General features: G+C 40.6%; 1 protein-coding gene across 4 annotated transcripts; it reads right to left on the bottom strand.

Moving 5' to 3' along the window:
* Positions 1 to 1,893: 1,893 nt before the first annotated feature.
* Positions 1,894 to 21,618, bottom strand: GPR88 (G protein-coupled receptor 88). Of its 4 annotated transcripts, none has more exons than XM_046944585.1 (3): positions 16,517 to 21,522; positions 7,724 to 15,594; positions 1,894 to 7,588 (listed from the first exon to the last, which is right to left on the bottom strand). In XM_046944585.1, exon 1 carries the CDS (start codon positions 21,135 to 21,137, stop codon positions 20,061 to 20,063), a length of 1,077 nt encoding a protein of 358 aa, XP_046800541.1. In that variant the 5' UTR covers positions 21,138 to 21,522; the 3' UTR covers positions 1,894 to 7,588; positions 7,724 to 15,594; positions 16,517 to 20,060. The 4 variants fall into 4 exon arrangements, with proteins under 4 accessions (XP_046800541.1, XP_046800542.1, XP_046800540.1 ...); XM_046944586.1 differs by having other exon boundaries at positions 1,894 to 15,594; positions 16,517 to 17,078; positions 19,644 to 21,522; XM_046944584.1 differs by having other exon boundaries at positions 1,894 to 15,594.
* Positions 21,619 to 23,975: the final 2,357 nt, after the last annotated feature.

The following is a 23,975-nucleotide window of genomic DNA, read 5'->3' as shown; positions in this document are numbered from 1 at the left end:
GACATCTTTTCCAAATAGCTTGCTTAATGTAATTTCCAAGTTTTTGTTTAACTTTGATGTCTATTTGAAAAATGGTAGAAGTATGTTTGTTGATAACATCAGCAAAATATTAAAATATTGAGGAATAAAAGAGAAGAAAAATACAGAACTTCAAATGTCTGTGTGACTGTGTGACACTGAAACAGAGTAGAACCAGAGTAGAGAACCATGTCAAAGAACAGTAGATGCTTTCGGAATCCCCATCTTGAACCAGTTCCCTCTTTTTCAAAGCTTCAACAACTGATACTAAATACTAGAAGGCCCACCTTCATGAAATTCATCTTATTACACCCCCTATGCCCTGTTTATAAACCCTTTCAATCACTGAAATTAAGCTGTCATGCAGCTGTGAATTCTATGCAAACTGACCATTGCATATATACCAGAACAGAAGCTGATACGAACTTACCTGAACAAAAGATCTGTCTTCTCATTTTTACTGTGTAGCACCCCAAACTTCTGAGGTTAAAAGAAAAAAAAATCATTAAATTGAACTCATTTCCTAGCTATTGATGAGTTTGTGCATTCAGATGTAGAGTTAGCATTAGACTTTCAACATGCTCATAAAAACCATTCAGGTATATTTACAGAAACACAGCCTCATAGGATAACAGCAATTAGTCATGGATCAAATACTGTTAATAAAAATGGAAGTGCTTTGTACTTCCAAACTTGTTCTAGTGAATCTGACTATTGCTTAAAAAAACTGTTTCATAGAAACTCCCACATCAATAGCTATATGTAGAAACAACAACAAAAAAAAGCTACATATTCAAATTCTGCATTGACACGACTTGTTAAAACAAAATCTGTCTCGTGGTCCCTTCCAAAGTACATCTCTTGTTTTAGGACATTTTCTCTCTCTGGTAAAAAGAGATGACTCAGGCTTTTATGAAACCAAGAGAACAGACACTTTTTCCAAAGTTTTTAGGAAATACTACCCTTCCCAGGTTGTGTCTAATCTCTCAGGATAATTTTTAATGGTCTCAGAAATTCCTTTGGGTAAAATAAAAATGTTTAAAAGAATTGTTCTCAATATGTTTCAAACTCTATAATCTTTCAATTTTATTTTTGTATTTATTTTCAAAGTCCTCACACAATGGTTTTCAAAATGCAGCCTGATATAGGAAGAAATTTCATTAGGCCTATGCTGCTTTACTGCACTTTAATCACTGAATCATAGACTGGTTTATGTTGGAAAGAACCTTTAAGAACACCTAGTTCCAAACACTCTGGCAGAGGCAGGTTTGCCAACCACTGTATTAAGCTGCCCAGGGCCCCATCCAAACTGGATTTGAATGCCTCCAGCATCCACAACATCTCTGGGCAACCTGTTCCAGCACCTCACCACCCTCTGAGTAAAACGTTTCTTCCTAATATCTAACCTAAATCTCCCCTCTTAATTTCAAGTCATTCTCCCTTGTCCTATCACTGTCAGACCATGTAAAGAGTCAGATTTCTTCCTGCTTGTAAGTTCCCTTCAAGTACTAGAAAGCCATAATGAGGTCTTCCCGGAGCCTTCTCTTCTCCAAGCTAAACAAGCCCAACTTCCTCAACCTTTCTTCACAGGAGAGGTGCTCAAGCCCTTTGGTCATCTCTGTGGCCCTCCTCTAGATCTGCTCCAACAGCTCTGCATCCTTCCTGTACCAGGAGCCCCAGGCGTGAACTCCAAATGGGTCCTTACACATGCAGAGTAGAGGGAGCAATCACCTCCCCCTCCCTGCTGGCTACCCCTCTTTTGATGCAGCCTAGGGTACTGCTGGCCTTCTGGGCTGCAAGAGCACACTGCTGGCTCATATCCAGCTTTTTTTCCCCATCAGGACTCTCAAGTCCTTCTCCATAGGGCTGCTCTAAATGAGTTCTTCTCATAGTCTGTATACATATCTGGGATTGCCTTGTTAAACCTCATTAGATTCTCTTGTGCTCACTTTTCACGTGTGTTCAGATCCCCATGGATGGTGCCCATCCTTCCTATTGGGTCAACTGCACCACTTAGCGTAGTGTCAACAGCAAACTTGCTGGGGGTACACTCAATTCCACTGCCTATGTTATTGATAATGATGCTGAAGAGCACCAGTCCTGAGACTGATCTCCTAGAGGACACCACTCATGACCAGCCTCTACTTGGATGCAGAGCCACTGACAACCCTCTGGCTACAAAAATCCAGCCAACTCATTATCCACCTAACAGTCCAGCTTTCAAAACCATATATCTCCAATTCAGAGATAAGGATGTGGTGCAAGACCATGTCAAAGGCTTGACACAAGTCCAGGAGATGACATCAGTTGCCCTTCCTTTTTCCACAGATGCCATCACTCCATCATAGAAGGTGACCAGATTGGTCAGACATGACCTGCTCTGGCTGTCCCAGATCATCTCCACATCTTGCATGTGCTTTAATAACTCTTTCAGGAGGATCTACTCCATGATCTTCCAAGGCACAGACGTGAGGCTCACTAGCATGTAGTTCCCTGGATCTTACTTTATCCCTTTCTTTAATATGGGAGTGATGTTTCTGTTTTTCTAGCCACAGGGGACTTTGTCTGACTGCCATGATTTTTCAAATATGATGGAGAGTGGCTTGGCAACCACATCAGCCAGTTTCTTCAGAACACAGGGACACGTGTCATCTGGCCCTATAGACTTGTACACATTCAGCCTCATAAAGTGGTCTTGGACTTGCTCCACTCTTAAACTGGGAGGGATTTTGCTCCCCTGACTCTCACTTAGATGCTCAGGGACATGAAAGGTGTGAGAAGCTGGAATGTCCATGAAAACTGAGTCCAAGAACTCATTAAGTACCTCAGCATTCTCCACGTCCATGGAGGCCGGCTCTCCCTTTCATTTATCAGAGGGGGTACACTATCCTTTGCCTGTCTCTTCTGTCCTATGTATCTAAAGAATCCCTTGTTTTTTTTCACATCTCTCACCAAGTTCAATTCCATCCGCACGTTGGCTTTCCTGACTCCATCCCTGAACATCTGGACAGCATCCCTATATTCTTCCCAGAACACACATTCACACCTACTAGTGACAATCTAAAGATAAATAGGTTAATTAAATTTGATCCAAACATATAAATCCTAATCTATCCCTATTTACTGTCTTTAGAGTACAAGAACTAGAGCAGGTTGATGGGAATGACTGTATTTTTCCCTATGGAAGCTTTCTGGCTTTGGGAAACTACAAATTAACACCACCTTGAAAGCATCTTAATAAATCTACTGAATTGCATGTTTTTAGTACTACCATTTTCCTTAATAATCATTATAGGATCATCTTCTGAATAAAATCTGAAAGTTCTCAACATCACACTTTATATTTTACGAAAGTTTTAGATCTATTTTCTAGCTTTGAGTCATTATCTTTCTGTATGCAAATGAATGCCTGTATAAATTGGCATTTTACAAGTACAGTTGAAAACACAACTTCTGGAGCTTGCTTATATTAGATTTTAAAAGACATACTCAGTATTTCATAAAATTCTACATAAAACAGACTGGTAATATCAAAGTCCCTAGTGGATTCCATAGTATTTATGCTGCTTTTACAATATAATTTCTAATATCCTACAACCAAAAACAAACAGTAGTTCATACTAATTTAAGATGTTCTTGAAAACACACGTCTGCAAATTTTAACCTGTTTTTATTTAAAACAAACCAGCAACCTTACAAAAAGATAGCTATGAAGTGAAATACACCCTTGGAAGAGGGGTGTCCCTCTGCAAAGTAGTTTTTCAACACTGCAAGGGCAAATGCCGTGATTGTTTTGGTGAGTTTAAAATTGGGGAAGCCCTGTTTGAAAAATACTTGAAAGATCTACTTCTCACATGCATATACTTCTCCATATATACAAATTGTTCTCAAGCCCAAAGGAACTTAGAAGTATTTCCTTCTTCATTACCACTTCCTTCTTGACTTATTGTATGCCTTAGTAGCCTCTGGTTCCCAGCAAATGCACTTTTGACAAAGGAAACAGCAATAACCTAAAATGATAGAAGACAATCTGTTGCTCTGTCATACTATCCTTAACAAGTCCGTGTAATGCCAAACCTTGGCTATTCTCTTTTGACATAACGTTTTTAACAGTTAACATTTACACTCACATCAGGTATATAAGACTTTTGAACGCTTCTTGCAGAAGAGTATCTATAGGTACCTGGGCTCTCATCTTTAAATTTCCATTCATTCATCAGGAAGTTAACAGTTACTTAAAACCTCTTCTTGCTGGTATTTAATTCTTTATCTCATTTTCAGCATTTCAGTTTGACTACCTTTCCCCTTGATTTCATAATCAAGGGGATTATGAAAAGCCATTTGCAACTTTTTATACTAGTGTTTCAGTACATTCCCTTTGCATATGGGAATTTTCTCTAAATTCTGCCGAACTTGTTTTTTAATGTAATAATCATTTTTACACCAATGGTTCTCAAAATTTCTGTTATCGTAACTGATCTCGTGTCTTCTTCCAGTCCTCTCAAGATCACAGAAACAACACCCTTCTTTCCTTTCCAGTATGCCTTACCAGAAGTCAGCTTCCAAAATTTTGAATCGCAGCTGATCTCTTACTAAGCTTGATGAAAATCTCTCTTTCTCCTTTGTAAATTTTTCCGCACTTATAGTTGAAGTGTTAGCAAAACCACTCAGCTGTCTACATTTTCATAAGCCATTAATGGTCTAAGCTGCTACTGACTGTAGTCTGGAAGCCCTCCAATAGCTACAAATAGTAAAATAACTATATTTTGTAGCATAGTATTGGAGGGTATTTAACCTTTGTACATTTATTATAACTTCCAATACTAAATTCTCAAACTCCTCACTTCCAAATCCTTCCCAAATTTAGTCTCAAATTACTCACCGGTATTGCGTAAACTTGCTATTGTTCTCCTCCTGCTGAGTTCCTCCTGTCATTCCAGTTAGTTCATTAGCACAAAAATAGTATAATTAAATTGATTAAGATTTCCTACTATTCTTTCTTTCAGTAATCTTGTTGGAAATGCCCCACCAACTGAGACAGAAAACTGGAAACAAAAAATCTAAGATGTTGAGTATGAAAACATCTATAGAAAAAAAAAAAAAAGGGATGAAGGAGAGAACAAGAAAAGAAGAAGAATGGATTAAAAAAAAATCAGTGAAGGAATTAACTTCATTTTATTACATACTAAAGGCTCATATATGCCTAAAGAGCTTGTGAGAAAAGTCGGTGGTATCACCGAGTAAGTCTACATGAAGTTATAAAAATGCTAGAAAATGCTCTCAGATGTTGGAGCATTAAACAGTGAAGTCACAGCCTCACAGTACCTTACAGGCTTTATGTAAAAAATTTTAGCTAGCTTTTACTAAAGCAAACACATCTTAATAGTTCTGAACATATGTTTTGAACATATGAACTAAGAGCAGAGAAGTATTTAATGAGGTTTGAAACTGGAAACACCCTTGAAAAAGTGAGGAAAGGAAAATCTCCACTTCTCCACTCTATTATTACATTATAAATTTATTTATATAAGACTAACATCCGAGTCGCCGATGAAGTGGAACGTTTAGAAATACGGAAAAATGCATTTCTGATGTTTTGTGGAGATAAACAGGGGCCTGTGTTATTCCAAAAATCTACTGCTTTTAACTACTCTTTCCCAATAAAAAACCTAATCTCTTTGAGATGTTCATCCCTTCCATACTTAGTGTTAGAATTATTCTTTTATTTACCAAGACTACAGTAAGACTGAAAGAAAATGGCCAGACTATCACCTGCCTCACACAAACGCTGCAGACAGCAGAGCAGACGTGGAGGTGAGGCTCATTCTCCAGCTTGTTCTACTGATGATAGAACATTCTCTTCTTTTTTCCTTAGGTCTCACCTATGTTGCAGTAAAGCTGTTGATAGACGCTCCAACTCATAAAAGAAATATTGTAGTTCAGAGCGTGAAACCGCTCAGAGCTTAGACTCGAGGAGAAAACAGAAAAAGAGTGTGAAGCACATGTGAGTAACAAGTGGGACCTCTGCTCTTCCCTGCACAGCATAGGAAGGTGTCTTCTGGGTGGTTCAGGAGGCTGTGGCTGACTTCAGAGCTGTTAAGAAAAGAGATGCTTGGGCAGACAGACTGGAGACACTTGTATATAAGCTATTACTACAGACAGCAAAATTAAGTTTCAGTGGAAGATGAAAAGAAAGACGTGATTTTCCACAAGGTGTCTCTTTATCAACAATTGCAGTAGTAGACTTGAAGACTACATCCACAAACAAGGCAAACAAAAACAGTTTTTCAACTTCAGCTCTTACTCTGCTCTGTGGCCTGGCTCCCTCCAGAAGTAGTCTGGAAGACAAGGCATAGCTGAATGACTGCAACTGTGTTAAAGTATCCATGGAAATACTGAATACCATTGGGAACCTCATCTAATTTTCAAAGGAAATAAAAATGTATAAAATAATCACAGAGTATTGAAAGAAAATAAATAAAAATACAACACAACACAATTTGGCATCTTCCAGGAATGTTAAACAAAAAAATTAACAGAAAGAGGTTTGTAAGCAGAAAAATGATTTTTAAAGATTGCTACTGCAATACAGTTGCATTTACAATAACCAGTGCTCAGAATCAGTAAGGAGAAGAATGCTACTCCACCTAAGGAGCCTGTTCAACACCCCATCTGTTACAATGTTACACACTTATAATACATTCCTAGTATAATCAGAGTATTTTCATAATAATTAATAATTGCTCATAAAGTCAGAGCAATCAACACCCATTTGAAACATTATCATTTTGATGTACTCTCTTGGTCTTTATGCAAAAAGACTCACAAAGCCATACTTTTTCCACAGGCCCTGTTTGGATTTCCTCCAAATAGGCAGCATTCAAAATTTAACCTTCCTACTACTTTTTGTATATTATAAATATGTTGCTGTTTCCCCTTACAGTATGCTGCTTTGACAAGCCATCTTGTAGATAAATTTGTGCAAGGATAGTGAACTAAAATGAGAAGCTTTCAATGCAAAGTAAACAATTTAAAAGCATAGCAATTTTTAGAACTTTTTTTAGCATTCTCACAGATTTAACATGCATTGAATTTATCAGCTCTTGCTTTATTCTGTTCACCTATAACTCTAAATTAGAAAAAAAAAACATGCAGGATTTCTTGTTGAGTGTACATTTTAGGGTAGCATCCAAAATTAGTACTTCGTTTAGCATCAGCACTTTCTCGAAAACAAATACAAAGTTGACAGTTATTTTTAAGAATTTGCTGCATGACACTTTTATTAAATATAAATAATACCAACAAACATGAAGGAGATGTACCATACACAGCATTACAGGAAACAGAAATCAGAACAACGGGACTTTACTACCACCAATAACTAGACATTGGACCTCTATTGTTTATTTAAAACATAGGGAAAAATCTGCTTCCTGCCACCATACGTGCATTTTGCTCCATATACAACATGACCCTTGACTTACAGTAGGCATTAGAGAACTTCTGGGCTTCCATTCAGTTGATCCGTTAGAGACTGAATCTGCAGAAGGTTCAGCCAATGTCAGCACTGCTTTAAAACAATTTGATACACCAGGAAAAAAAAAAAAAAAAAGAAAGAAACTCTGAGTTTCCTTGAGTTCTTGGAGGAAAGCACTTGGATGACAGAAAAGGAAAAGAACAGAAGCACTGTTAGGTCAGACTGTACCCTGCAGACCGCCCTTCTTGTTGCTGAGTCAGCACAGCATAAAACTTACAGCTATATATGTACTAGCAGTACTGCATTCCTTAGCGCTTCTGAAGGCTGAAACCTGAAGTCAGTTCTCAAAAGGCACTGCACAGTACAGTAGAGTCTTCATGTGTGATTCCCATAGGATTAAAAAGAAATCAAAGAATCAATAATGGTCTTTTACAAAGTAGCAGTATTTAATTAAGGACAAGACTCACGATCTGCCATGTGTTAATGAACATTGGAGGAATGATACCACTCACTGGAGGATGCTCATCTGCCTGTGCAATTGATGGCAGTTCAATTCAATGCAAACATTGGGCAAAACAAGAAGTCTGTGAGGTTTCAAAAAGGCACTCAGAGGAACTGGTGTTTTTCACATATTGTTGGCAGAAGGAAAAGATTTTGTAATCTGTTATAATCAATTTTGAATTTTCTTCCTAAATCCCTCCAGTCAGCCATTTCAGAAGGCATCAGTTTTCCTCCTAAAATTTCAAATATGACCTCTTAGTACACTAATACTAAGCACAGGTGTTAAAACGAACTGAATCATCAAATACACAATAGAGTAGGCGCTGATAAAGTCACTGGATTTTGAAATGGGAGGAAGATCTCACAAATGGTTCTTCTGGAATTTGTTTCACTTTTTTTTTTTTTTTTTTTTTTTAACGCAAAGTGCCACACTCAAAGCAATTGATTTTTGCTCTCAGCTAGCCCAAGGGAAAGCTATTCAAGAACACAGTTGCTCTAACAGCCTGGTTCTTCAAACTTTCAAACTCACAGCCAATTATCATGGATCTTCTTCTCCGCAGACTTTCTACAAACTAACCTGTTTCTTACACTACACCTTCTGTTTACAGATGATTGTCTCCTGTTAAGCCCCCCTTGAAGCATCTCCCGTGTCATACCTTGAAACACCTTCCTGTGTCCTCCCAGCATTCATCTCAGTTACATCCATCACCTCAGTTTCACTCAAAAGAGGGTGATTTGTTCTTTTTTTCCTTCCAACCTCATTTTATTCTCTTCAGTCTTATTCCTCAGCACCATTGCTCTTCAAGTTGTTAATCCTTGGTATTATTTGTACAAAATCTTGCAATTGTGTAAGGTCTAAAATGCTGTCATTCTATAAGCCTTTCATTTAATCTTGCTAGTCCTTTTTATGGGTTCCCTTGAAGTTCCTCAAGGGCCTCCCTACCACTGACTAACTTCAAAGCATTTCTGGCGCTTCCAAATCTGTTATGTAGCTTTTCATACCCTTTACTAGCACAGAAGGAACAGTAAAATATCCCATGGCTGCCTTCTGCCATGATAAAATACTTCATCAGTAATTTATTGCATACTTTGTTATGGGAGCATGTTTGTCTGACAGTACCTTACCTCTAAAACATTAACTACTGAACTCCTTAAAAAAAAAAAAAACCCTAACAAAAACAAAACAACAAGAACAACAACAAAACCCACAACCTTTTTCTGTAGCGGAAGAACTCAGTTCAAACACAGCAATGTCTCAGCGCTGGCTCCTGCACTGAAGATCAAAATAATACTGTTGACAAAGCCTAGAGGCTGGCTTCACTACAAACTCAAAGTTATCTGGCTGCCTGGATGCTATTTATTTTCAACTGTTGAGACTCTCTCTAAACTCAAGATGAAATAAGACCTCCTCAGATTTCCGGAGCTTAGGGATCTTTTTGTTTAAGTGTTTTGCTTTTTGTAATAACTTTGGCATTCTTACTGTCCAACCATACTCTTAAATACTAATCAGAGGTAAAGTAAAAGCTCTGCTTGGACTTACAATTTTTATTAAAAAATTATTAATATATTCTTGTCTGACTAATAAAAATACAAATGGAGGAATGATGTGCATTTGCTAACTAAAAACAACTACAGCTTAATTTTAAAAATTGTTCTAAAAACAGAGATTAAGAAAACCAACACATGAAAGTGAAGATATGTATCTAAAGATAAATTAATGATTGCCTTGCAGTAACTACGCCAGATATTTACTTCTACAACATGTATATTTATCAATGGAGGTCTCTCGATCTCCACTCTTAAAAATTCAAAGAAAAGTTTTATAAGTGGATCAGGACTTAATTTTTTCCCCTCCAATTTCCCAGACCACATCAGCTGTCTCTTTCCTTTATCTGCACAGATGCAGTGCATAGTTTATCTACTTTCGTACTAAGTAGCATCTTTGAGCAGAAGTATTTGCTCAAAATAAATACGCATCAGTAATGTCATGAGAATGGTGCACAATGTATTTCTCACAGTTTTACCTGTGTAGGTAATCTTAAAGCCATTTTACATCTGCAGCCTTCCCTTTCACGCCCACATACTTAAATTTAAGTCTGTTTCCTAAACAATTCGACTAGTTGCCTATGTTAAAAACCAAAAGCTAAATAATTGCCTCAGTGGAAATCCTGTTCTTCCATGTCAGGAATTCTGACCCTGTATTTGATGACATCTGGTTTTTAGATGAGAAAATCTGCACCGGTTCATCTTGCTCTCCCCACAGCAGCACACGATCTCCGGACCGTAGCGCCATCTAGCTTCTCTTTTCCTGACCTCAGTATCTGTGCTGAGCACAATCATTGGACGTCCCAGGGAGCCATTGTTACTATGACTTTCAAGATAGCCTTGATTATTTATGTAGGAATACGGCTGAAGAAGGGGGAAAAGTTACTCATTGAGTTTCTCAAGAAACTCCTCTGATAATCCATTCTTAAATGGGAGACAAAGTATGTTTTGCTTTGAAATAGATCTTACTCCTTTCCTCCAAAGTTGAAAATCAAAATCCACACCAATGCTTAGGAAAACTACCCATGCCTTGGCCCCATACCAACAGTTGGCCCATGGTTCTGGCCCCATACCAATACTAATACAAATTTCACAGAACATCAAGGACAACATAACTAAATCCTTTCACATCACTGAAAGCAGTTGTCTCTTAAGGAAGAATCTCAGTTCTCAAAGGAGCAATATTTGAAAAGATTTGGAGATCCCCTGGTGTGCCAAGAAAGGAAAAAATAAACTCTTTCTGCTCAGATGGGGAGGGGGAGGAATTTGTACCTCTTCCACTAGGAACAAAGGCTCTTTAACAAGAATTGAAAAGCAGGCATGAAATAATCTACCATAACTCCTTGTTACAAGCTGTGTGAAATAGGAACCCTTTTGGGGTAATGGATTTCTCTGTATTCACCAGGAATCTGAGACCCACTCAGTGCTGTCTGGGTTTCTTTTGTCTTTGCAAGATGTGCAGGACCTAACAATGATTCTATAACCATATGCAAGCACACAGCAATAATCCCAGTCCCCTGAGCAAAGGCACAAGCTCATAAGAAAGTAGAATGGAAAATAAGGCTCCTCTGGGTCTGGCTTGTGCCCTTGAGAGCTTCCGATGAGCTGGGAATACATGAGAGCCATCCTAGAGTTCTTGATCTTTCTTCCTAATTCACTGATGAGTTCTTTGCTGCTAGGGCGGATATTTCCTGCTCATAAGCACAGCTCTACTCGTCAACACTAGCATCATCGCATGAATTGCTCTGACGTCCACCAATGGCAAGCAGTGACATAGCCAAGTCTTCCAGTTCTCACTTCAGAGAATGGGCACTTAAAAATTCCCATGAAATCAACCGAGCTTATTAAACAATTAGTAACAACCTAGGCCTAAGGCCCTATATAATGAGCAAATTAATTGAAATTCCACTGCCCTATGTACTCTTTCATATAGTATAAGTGCCTCTGAAGATATCAGAATAAGTGTGCTACTCAGCATGTAAAAAAGGCATAAATTAGCACATTTTAAAGGGATGCAGCAGCTGTGGCATTTTGCAACTGGCTTGTATGTGGGAGAACAAACAGGTAGCTTCTCTCTTTTGTTCTGGCTGGCCATGGGAACATACTGGGCCGCAGGCAAACAGCTGTCTGGTTCCCAAAATACATAGCAAGCAGTCCTCACTGCTGACAGCATCCACCAGCACCAGACACCCTTCCTGAACACCTACAGACAATCTCGTACCACCAAAAGTTATAAATGAAACTCTTGGCAATAGTTTGTGAAAAAAGTACTTGCACAATAGGGATCTATGTCACCCTAGGAATGGCTGGCATATAAACAGCTGTATACATTCATGCTTGAAATCGAACACTGATGTAAAAATATTGCCAAAAGTGCACTGAAACAACATATCAACATTCTTTGTTTTAAAATAAATGGAAAGTAGGATTTCAATATAGTACTATACAAGGGATGAGAACAGGAAGCAAAAAAAATACTGCAGTATTTCTATGGATATCTTATTAAAATACTAAAAACTGTACATGCCATTCTATCTTGATTGTGGTGATCATAATTATTTTCAAGTTACAAATAGGATAAACACATAATCAGCTATTTTACTCAGTAGGTTAGCATAATATTTATAGTGTTTGATGTTAGAACTGCTTACAAGACCCTTAGTTTCACATACAGTGGATTTTTATTTTGAACTGCTGCTTTTTTTATAGACTTCTTCATTTTGCTTTTGCACTCAGAGTGGCATTCACAAAGACTCCTCCACACACTTCTTTGAAACCATTTCATACTTGGGACAATAATTCTTTTATATATTTGTATAAATATGAAAGAAGATATTTTTTCTTTAGAATTAACAGTTGTCTCACAAATCTAAAATAAAATAGATTGATGACAGCAAGAAAATCTGAAGAAGATATCAGACAATGACATCAAATTTATTCCCCGAGTTCTTTCTGTGGCGACCAGCTTGCTCTGTGACAGCCGGCCTCTTACACCCCAGCAAGGCTTCCGCTGCCCACCCCTGCTGCCCACATTCCCATAGTGCAGGGCTCAGACCCCAGCCTCTGCTTTCCCAGTCAGTTCAGGGTGCCAGGGTTTGCCAGCCCCTGCCACAAGAGACGCCTTAGATGACCAGGCCGAATGTTTGGGGCATTCCGCATCAGATCAGATCACAGAAGGTATGGGCTTATCTGACACATGCTGCCAAACAAGTTTTTAAGTGATTTCGTTGATCTCAGAGTAACAACTGCAGTCTTTTATATTCTTAAATTCCAAAATGCAGACAAGGAGCTATTTAGCAAGGGGCAATAAGTTTTTCAAGTTTTGTTTATCTCAAATGAAGCAAAAATGTAGTTCAAATGGCTATTTTTTTTTTTTTAATACAGACATATCTGTATGTAATTTACCTTGAATGTTAGCAATTTGGAAATAGATTATTTCTCCCTGAAAAACCTCAAAATGCATTTGTATTTGGGCCAAGGCCAAGCATTTTTAAGCATAGTATGACTACGTCACAGAAGGGACTGTAATTATAATCTTAACATTACCGTAATGACCACGGTTGCTATCAAGTATAATATAGATAATCATTAGACATTTAATGATGCATGAGATAGAAGAAAATTAATTCATGCCTTTAATTCAGCTCAGATCCATCATTTCTTATACTGAGTGTGAATTGCCTAACCCCATTAGTATGTACTTAACAGTTACAATAACAGCAAAGAGCCAAGAGATGTCTACTGCAGAATCCAGAGAGCTTATATTTACTCATCGTACTCATGAATAATTTTTGTGTTGCTGTTTATCTCTTTTCATTAACATTATAGGTAGTTCTACTATCTTAATTTAATACCGTACAAAAAAGCTGATTATCACAATAAGAGCTATGAAAAGTGCCTTTGCCTTGAGGGCAAACAAGAGCAGCAGTGAAACTGTGCTTTTTGTTTCCCCAGGTTGCAGTCTACAAACTCCCTGATTTCATCAGCCTTAATAATGCCACAAACTAGAAAAACTGACCTAAAGAAAAGAAAGATGTTTGTTCAAATGAAAGAGGCATAACTGTGCTCACTAGAGGAGCTAACATGGCTGCACATTTCAAATCCTGCAAGATTTTATCACTACCTTTATAAAGAAGGGTTAATTGAATGAGAAACATTTATGGAAAAGACGACTCTCGTGGTAGAGCTATTCCAGCATATATAGATGAAATGGAACGGATGACATGCAACAGAAGACAAAGAAGTAATGCTCAAAGGTAAACATGAAATATCTTCACAATACTTCTGAATATTACCCCCACTTAAACCTTGCTGCACCTGTCTCCACAGCTACAAGACTGTTATAGCCACTTCACTAGGTTTCAGAATGAAAAGTTTTAAGTTTATAAAGAATCAGGAAAACAGCACGTATGAACTGATCAAAAAGTCAGTGTCAGAAGCTTGAGGGTGAGAAGAAGGTGGCTGCTCCAGCACGGCGGTGCCTGAGGTGAGGCAGACTGACGGCAAAAGACAAGAAAGAGGACATCTCACTGTGACGCCTCAGTAGAGAAAACAGGAAGGAAGTCTGTGTAACGCTGTTCAAAACTGACGACTGCCAGCTTCACCAGATTTCCCTCTAAAAACTCTTTTATCTAAAAATAGTTTTCTTCTGTTGCTAATGCTCATTTTGTTGAGCATTGGTATTTCAGGCTGGCATTGTGCCTCCATCATATCATTAGCTTCAGAACAGTCAGAATGGCTAAAGCTCCTCCCTGATGCATATATGCATTTTTAATTCTCTGCTGAGAATGTCACAGGACAAGTGAAGACTCCAGACAGCCTGAAGGCAGCTATTAAGAATTTTCCATCTGAGATGTCAGTTTCATGAAGCTATAAATAAAAAGTAAGGTATCCCAAGGATAATGGTTGTCCTGCCCATACCTCCCCCCAGGACTAACCTCCATTTTTCTCTCTCAGCTCTCTCTCAGCCCTCAGGAAGAAAGGGAATGGAACAGAGAGGTCAGGTCCTGTTGCAAACATCGAATTCCACCCTCACTTTACTGCAAAGCCCATTTTGCACTGTAATTATTCACAACTACTAATACTTTTTCTAACCACAGCATCACAAGCAAACAGTACTAGGGTGCCAGTTCAGAAAACTGACACCCAAAATGGCAAATGGGACAGCCTCCTATAGAGTGGCTCTGACAGCACTCCTCTCCAGCAGCTGCATCACTTGGTTAAGACTGCTCCCAAACACAAGGCATCTTTAGTCTTATGTTGAGCTTCTGAATAATAGCATCTAGTCTTTGTTCCTTTTATCTTGGTCTCTGAACCAAGAGACACATACATATAGTACATATAGTAAGCTTGGCATGAAGTTACAGGTTGGATGTCCTACATGTTCTAAATACCAGTGAACCCTCCAAGAGCGACTGCTGTGTTACTTCAAAAACCCAAAGCTTTGGGCCAGAAAGCAGCCACAAGTAGGTTTGTTTCAGCAGAATTCTGTTTCCAGTTCTTCAGTTTCAGGAATAACCTGAACATCTGGCTGGAGCAGGCACCGGGCAAAGACTGCACTGGAAGCCTTCCCATACTGGTCTCATAGCAAGTAATCAGACAAGGTGGTCTACACTCACAAAACAGAGTCACTTACCTTTAATTTCATGTTTTCCGGGCCTAAAGAGCCCATTAGATTACCTTGTGTGGTAATAGATTGGTTTGAATACTTGCACAGAAGCGTGTATTCTGAAACAAGGTCTCTTTAGAAAAGTCAGCCATAACGAACACCAACTACAAAGTGTTTTTCTCCAGCCTTCAAACTATTTCTAACTTTTTTTCTATGTAAACTCAATTTTTTACAGCTTTAATCAAACATGAATACCTGTAGAATAAACAGTGTTTGTCCACTATGGAACAGAATGAAAAAAATCTTCAACTGCTTAGACTTAGGTAGAAACTAAAGCCTGTGGGACTGGTCCCTCAGTTCTTTAGGTGTAGCTTAATTGTCTCTCTAAGCTTACATTGCTCAAGGAGCCCAGCAGGACTGAGAACTTTTCCCTTACCGAAGGAACCTACAGAAAAAGAAAAAAAAAAAAAAAAAAAAAAAAACCTGAAGAAAGCAGAAAAAGAAAGAAAGAAAGAAAGGGGACTATTACCCTGGTAAAATGATGACAGTGCATGGGAAGGATTGACATAAAAGAGCAAAAAAAGGTAGCTTTCTTAGAAGTCACGAGAAAAGCTATTTTTGCTGCTATTTGGAAAAGGGACTTCTGAGTTTAAAGAATACTGCAATAATCTAGTTATGTGACTTAAGATGAAATAGAAAGCTAAAGTATATGTTGTCACTTTTTCTTTTACGAAATGCTACACTTAGATGTCTTCATTTGAAAATAATATGTATGTGGGTTTTTTTTTTTTTTTTTTTTTTTAAATAGCATCAATCTGGTAGTCAGAAAAAAAGGTTTACAGTGTGCTAATGGCTGACTGGATCTGCAGGCTAGCTAAAATCTTACTCCTGCCTAGCTGTCCAGCAACACCGCTAAGCCTAAGAAGGCTGGCCCATAAGAATGCTGGTGTAATTCACACTGTTAGTCTTTTTAGATTCCAGAGATCAATGAAAATTTGCTGGTGTGTGGGGTACTTTACAAAAAGAAAAAGTTGAGAATACAGTTGTGCATCTCACCTATTAAGAAAATGTAGAATCCTGTTTCCACACCCAAAGAAGGAGCCAAACAATCTGAGAGGGTTTATTTCACCATAAACCCTGGTCTTTTTCAGCTTTCAACTTACTTCTGTACTGTTTCTTGGGATCACACTGTCACTGACCCTGCCCTGCTGCCTTTATCTCCTCTCACCCACTTGTTCCAGCCTCACTTTGCTGCTTGTGCATTTTTATGGCACCTTTGGTTACAGCAGCAAGTGCCCAGCTCAGGTGGAGGCCCACATTACTGAACAGAGCTCAATGGCTTTTTACAATTATCATAAGTATAATACCTTCACAAGCAGCCTCTGCAAGATTTTTCACAAATGGCTGTATTTCTGTCTTAGGGTATTGTTCCGAAGGCATCACAATTTTACCCCCAAAGAGCTGATTCCAGAGAGAGACTGTGTTCCTGAAAAGGCAAATCACAAAACACATGACTATATTACGGGCAAATTTACAAAGGCCACAAAACTAAATGACTGCTTCAAATCAGACCAATGCAACTGGTCGCAACCCATCCAGGTGTTACTGACTATTAGCTGCTCTTGTTTCCAGAAGCCCTGAGAAAATAGCAAAGGAATAGGCACCAACTGCACACAAAGAATGCAACAGATCTGCACTACTGTACCATAAATTCGATGTTTGGACAAAATTGCATTCACTTGCCTGATATTTGTGAAGCTGAGCAGTCATAGGCCACATTCACCTTGCTTGGCATAATGTCAGAGGAAAGAAGACCTTCACTTGACTTGCCAATAGGATTTCCCACCATCTTCCCTTACATTTTTTGAAAGATCGGTTGGCTGAACAATTTTTAAGGAAAATTTTTAGAAGTACGAATATGCCTTGTACCTGCAAATTTAAAGAACAGTTGGCAATGTACGCCTGGCACCTGTACATTAGCTGTATGAATATGAGAAAAATTCACACTGAAGAAAAGTTACCATTAAACTAGCAATGGACACCCTTGAATTAGCTGAAAAAAAAAAAAAAAAAAAAAAAAGTAAAGCAGAAATACCAAAAACAGAGAGTCAGATCAATTGTCTCATTCAAGGAGCAGTAACACAGAGCCAAGAGAAGTTGAGATAAGCCGAGCTTCCATTATTACCACATTTATAGTGCTGAAATTCAAAGAATATGGCTGTATGTACACATGTAGAAGGCATACAGGACTTTTCTGAGTAGTAATTTCCTCAGAGAAACTGAGATCTTAATTTGAGATAATTACTCTTTTGATTACTTTAAATTAAAACTCTTTTCTGTGTAATACTATTTAGGTCACCTGAGTATAATAAAACAGTCAAAGATTCACAGTCAGATGTAATTACATCAAACTTCCTAAGGGATTTCCAGCTGTTCTCTGGAAGTAATGCATAGCAAAAGGATAGCTGAACGAAGTTTTGTACATGATAGCATTTTTTAATACATACTTGCATTTAAAACACTGTCCATATAAAACACAGGCATTTCAGATTAAACTTGCATGCTATTTGATACAGGAAGAAACCCAGAACTTTGTTGTAACATTTGGCCACTGAATTCCAAAACAGGTTATTGCTTTATCCCAGACCACATAGTCAAAAACAGAGAGGGTGTTGGCTAATTCATTATTTTAATGTTTGTTCTTTGCTGATAGTCCCAGTACTGAGCTTTGCCAACTGTCTTCAGTTCCTTCAGCTGTGCTGGGAAGTGGTGATTCTTCTCCTGTCATAGGTTCCAGCCTAAGAACTCCTTGTAGCAGAACCAGGTCTTAGCTCCAGGCAGCACTTGGCTTAGCTTTATTTTGGCAGTGATACCAAATAATTTCCAGAATTGGTATAGGTGTGGTTGGCAAATTCTCCTTATCCATTTGCTGCACAAAGCTAGCAAAAGCACAGTCCCTGTGATTAGGATGTGAGATTACAACAAGGATATAGTACTCTCCAAGACAGATGCACTCTGGTAATAAGAGTGCATCTCTTGTACATCTTTTATGGTCATGTTTCCTTGCCAGCCCTTGTGATCTTTACGATGCTGTCACACAGGTGGCATGCTGCCTCCAAGTTGGGGAAAGAAACTCTCGAAGCCTCAGATTCTAGGAAACTTCAGTTACTTTTCTACAAGTGCTTGTAAGTGGCTAAAGCTGCTTTCAAGACGTGGATACATTTTCAGGAAGACAAGGAATGTTTCCTAAATTTTCCTTAAGACTTTACATCCTGTCTTAGTCAAACCCCAACCTCAAGAATCTTTTCTGTGATAATGGCAACATTTTTTACTTTAGAAAAATAAAACATTGGCATGGGGATTTAAAATTTTTTTGAAAAATTAAAACTACATCAACATATCACAGAATACTAACACACCTAAGGGTTGGAGAAAAAAATGAAATCTTTTCCTTCCTTCAAAAGCAACTTCTGTTGAAAATTAAGCCACGTCAAGTAAGATAACTTTAGTGTGGAGCACTGTAGAACGTGGCCATACTGACTTCTATGCTATACCCACAGCATTTGTTTCTTCTTTATAGTCTTAGCATTCAAACATTCTCAAAAGAGCTGCCAAACTCATAATAATACTTGCCACCCAATGTAACAAACTTTTTGCACAGAACTTTGCTGTGTTCTCACATCCATTCACCTTCCCCAGACAGCACTGTGACTGATTTAAAGAGCAGAGCCCATGAATTCAGAACAGAACTGCCCTCTTCAAGCCTTTCATGCAAAAGGCAAAGATCTACACCACAAGAACATCAGCACAGAGACAGGAAGGCGGAGGACAGCATTCAGCACAGCCCCGTGCCCCTCACCACCCTGGTGGGATGCCCTGCCCGTTTATATTTAGCAGAAGCTGCGAAATCCCACTGCAACAGCAATGCATATAATAGAAACACAAGCTGGTAGCAAACAGATAACAAGGTCAGGGAGCAGCACTCACCTTCACACTGCCATACGTTTTGCCAAGCTCATTACCACAGACAGAGGTCTTTATCAAAATAGGCCTCACGTAAGGAACTTTAAAAAAAACCTCAAAAACAAACAAACAAACAACAACAAAAAACACAGATGACTAAAAAGGTGTCTGTTTTTAACATTTTCCACAGATAGCATCACCTGAAAGTTTAGATGGGACAAGGAGGGTCCTGCGTGGAGCACAGAGATGGCTTAGGGTACAGGAAATGGTTCCTAGGGGACTCAGGGATGTGGAGAATGGGATGGGACACCCAGAAGTTCTCACAGAGCCCTGTGCTCAGCGCTCTCTCCAACAACTGTTTCAAATGTTGACAGAAGTGCACAGATTTTATAATTAAAAAAAAAACAAAACAAACAAACAAAAAAAAAAACTACCAAACCAAAGCCTTGCAGCACGTCTCAGAGCCTAGGTGTCTACCTCACACTGGAACCGTTAAAGCTTAAATGCAGTACCTCACACTGCTATAGTTACCCGTCATCGCAGATTTCTGACCACGCTGCTGCTGGATGCAGTCCAGCTGGCGTCCTGCGGGCCGCGCTGACGCAGGGGCACGGGGGGGGGACAGGCGGCCTCAGCCTGCAGCCCTTCCCTCAGGGAAGCCGTCGAAGCCCCGGCCACCCGACGTCGGAGCAGCAGAGGGATAGGGAAGAGGCACGCAAAACCAGGGAGGAGCGACGAGAGACTCGCAAAGGCGAGGAGCTGCCGGGAGAGGCTCCTGACTGCGGCAGCGGGGCACGGAGCCTAAGAAGATCTGCAAGCACGACACCGAGCGGCGGGAAACGCCTTGAGGGCACGCGGCGGCCGCAAGCTCCTGCCCAGCGCAGCACGTGCCCGCGGGCGCCCCCTGGCGGCGGGGCGAGGAGCCCTCGGCCGGGCCCCGCGGACCACTCAGCGCGGCGCGGCGCTGCCCGCCGTGCTCCGGCGCCGCGGCAGCTGCGGGCAGGGCGGGGCGGCGGCGCCGTGACCGGCGGCGGCGGCGTGTCGCGGGGCGGCGGAGGATCCTTCGGCGCGGGGCAGAACGGAGCGCGCCGCCCGGCGGAATTCCTCGCTGCGCCAGGTGTAGAGCAGCGGGTTCAGGGCTGAGAGCGAGCAGAGCAGCAGCCAGCTGGCGGCCTGGAGCGCCGGCGGCGCGGGCCGCAGGAAGAAGCCGAGGAGGCTGACCCAGACCAGGGGCTGCGTGCCCAGTAGGAAGACGCAGCAGAGCAGTAGGACGGAGACGCTGCTGAGGCGACGCTGAGCGCGGCGCGGCGGCGGCGGCGCGGCGGGGAAGGGCAGCTGGTGCAGCAGGTGGAAGTTGAGGACGCTGACCCGCTTGGCGCTGCCCCGCACCCGCCGCACGATGCCCAGGTAGCAATGGAGCAGCAGCGCCGTCTGGCCCAGCACGGCCAGCGCGAGGAACAGCGCGGGGTAGCGGGAGCCGCCGTCCGTCTGCCGCGGGGGCGGCTGTGGGGCAGGGCCCGTTGTCCAGAGCCCCGGCAGCAGCGGGAGCAGGAGCAGCGCCAGCGCCCAGGAGAGCCCGATCATGCAGCCCGTGTGCCTCCGCTGGTACAGGGCCTGGTAGACGCTGGGCAGCTTGGTGATGAGCACGTACCTGTTGAAGGCCACCAGCAGGTGTGAGGCCATGGACACGGTGAGGCCGAGGCCCAGCAGCCCCTCGCGCAGCAGGCGGTACTCGGCCGAGCGGAGCGAGGAGGAGTTCGGGGGCAGCAGCCCCAGCACTGCCTCCTGGGGCATCCACAGGGCACACACGCTCAGGTCGGCCGCGCAGCCATTGACAATGAAGGCGTTGCTGGTGGTCTGCAGCTTCTTGAAGGAGAAAACCAAATAGATGACCACCACGTTGGACAAAGTCCCTGAGATAGCCAGGACCGCATAGAGCAGCGAGAGGAAGATGCGGGTCCCTGAGGAGTCCTCCCAGAGCAGCAGCAGGGGCGAGCTCGCACTCCAGGAAGAGGCGTTGGGCATTGCGCTGAGTGCAGCTCAGTTCTGACTTCTCCCTGTAAATCCCATCCTCATCCAGGTCAGATTCTGCTGCGGCAGCCCCCCGCTGAACACGAGAGAGGATGTGCGGGCGGGGAACTCAAGGCAGATTTCAGTCATGTGAGCTGCAAGTCCAGAAAATGCAGCTAGCAGTAACGACCCAGAGAAGAGTGGTGTCCAAGGCAGATAGGTGGCAGGAAATCCCAGAGGCTGGAGCTAGTGAAGGTGGGTCCATAGGGTGCAGATGGCTGTAAGCAGACCAGAGCACGGCTGAGGATTCTGTAGCTGTGAAAATGCCAAAAGCAGCAGCACCTTGCAATCAGTAGCAGAAACAGCAGCAACTGATACAAAGCTTTGCAGTTCCTCCTGTGACACAGTATGTACTCTGTATATCATTCCAGGAAGATTCAGCCCTTCCATTCTTCATGAATTATTCAGCAGATTTTCATCTTGTTAAATCAAGAAGAAGAAAAAAAAAAAAAAACCAAACCCAGTTGCGCTCCAGAAATACTGCAACTACGGAGTCTGACTCTCTTCTCTTTGCTGTACTGGTTTCCTTGTTCTCACTCATTTACACGACTTTCATTTTTCAGCAAGCTTTCAAAGTAGTGTCAGTCACTTCTGTCTGAAATGCAACCCGTTTACGGTAGCAACTTCCCTGCTAGATACTGGAGCTGTTTTATTCTGATTGGTTTTTGTTGTTGTTGTTGTTTGTTTTTGTTGTTGATGTTGTTAAGCAAAAGCATACTAGCTTTCTGTAAACAGTTTTAGAACTGTTCTTTAAGAGTACAGCTTCCAAATTAAATCTTTCAAACATTATAGATGCACAGATCCCTGGTAAGACAGCACTTTATTTTGGGAAGCTGGTCCTCAAACTCCACATCCTTTACTTCTTCATAGAGGGCTCAGTCTACCTAGTGGGACATCCCGCATCACTAACCTGCTGGAGGTGAGTGTTGGTGTCTGTAGGTACACAGGTAAAGTGGAACCAGCATGGACTTTGAAACAGTGGCACACACCAAAATCCATTCCAAAAGCACCTTCCCACAGAACTGAATGAAAGGCTCTCACAGACTGAAGGCTGGTTGGAAAGCAGGGCGTGGCTCTCACTTTCAGGATGGAGAATTAGTGCTGAGGTACTAATTCTCTCAGGTACTCTTCAGCGCTTTGCTCAAACAGGGACAAAATGTTAACTGTCCTTAACCTCAGCAAGGTTTAATAAGAAACTTGAGTAAAACAATTGAGGTTTCTTCTTAAAAGTGTTTCAGAACAGGAATACCAATTTATTTTGCAGTGAGTTTAAGTGAGAAGCTGCTTTTCTAAGGCTAGAAAAGTAATTACTGCAGCTGATAGTGCATTATCTGTATATACATCATGTTTTTAGATACTGTTAAACTCATAATGCTGATAAATGACAATACCGAAATAGTATGTTAGGAGGTCATTATAATGTGGGTCAGTGGATTATTTTGTTACAACGTAGCGTATCTTCTATTTAATGAAAGATTCCTGTTTGTAGTTAATAGGACTGTTGATCCAAATATGGATTCATTACAAACTTGTGTATCTGTTCTTTTTTAATTAACTAGATTGCTCATGTGCTTAAGGTTAAAGACATACCTGAGCGATGTACTTGATCAGGCCTCTGATTACCATATTTTTTGCCTGCTGCGCTTTATGTAGATCTAATCAAATGTCAAACCTTTTGAGGCCTTTCATTGTTTAGCTGTCAGTAGAGAACAGTTATTATAGAAACTAAAATCCTCCTCTTTCTGCAGTACTGTAATTGAAAAATATTCTTTAAATCTGTAACAAGAAATATCTCACTAACCAAAAAGCTTCACAAAGCATAAAGAAACAGTTCCATAAGGCACTATCCACAGAATCACGGGCCCAGTAAAGACCTCTAGGTTTATTTAATCCATCTTTACATGTTTATCAAATCTCCTTTTAAAGATCTTGTGTACTTTTTCTCCCAGAATGAGAAGATACATTTATATATGAAACAATGGAAGCGGTGAAATTCAAGGCTGAGCAAACAGAGCATATAAAATAAAATTCAAGGTATTTCTTAAAAGCTAAAAGATTGTAAAGACTTCTAAAACCAGTGGCTGTCCCCAGCTTATCTTGGTCTTGTTGACTGCTAGAGTACTGTCTTTATCCATCACATGTTTAAGAACACAAGATTGGCTGTCTATCATATAATAAATCAATAGAATTAAAGAAAAAAATGGGGAAGGGAGGGATTGCTTTCAGTGCAAAAGCACTGAAATGTCTTCAGCTTTACTAGACATGTTTAAATTAGCTGTTCTTTTCTATATCCTATACATGTCCAAACCAACATCCTTTAATTGCTTCAATGTAGTGACAAGAACCCTTTATTCTGTTATTGGAATAGACATTCACAAGAATTTGGACAGCTTCTAAGGCATTTGTTCTACTCCAGGCTTTGCCATTCCTTTAGAGTTGCTGTACAACAGCCACACGCTATCCCCATCATCTATTGCAGGCTTACCTGACAGGATTATTAAGCAACATGGATAATTAATATCATGCAACAACAAATTTGCTGAAAATCATCAACAGAGTTAAGCTAAGCTAAAACAATTTGTGATGAATTTTTCACCAATGGAAGAAGAAAAATCTATGTGAAAATGTGGTGATTTGTGTTCTTGTGGACAAAGACCCTACTGTTGGTGAGGCTAAATAAACTATTGCACATAGAAAAAAAAATATATATTACACTTGTAATGAGGATCCTTGTCCAGGAAAATGTTTCCTCAATTAAGATACATGTTAAAGTATGGTAATTAGAAATGTCAC

This window comes from Gallus gallus, chromosome 8, assembly GCF_016699485.2.
Source record: "Gallus gallus isolate bGalGal1 chromosome 8, bGalGal1.mat.broiler.GRCg7b, whole genome shotgun sequence".
Classification (NCBI taxonomy): Eukaryota; Metazoa; Chordata; class Aves; order Galliformes; family Phasianidae; genus Gallus; species Gallus gallus.
This window is presented reverse-complemented; position numbering and strand designations above follow the sequence as displayed.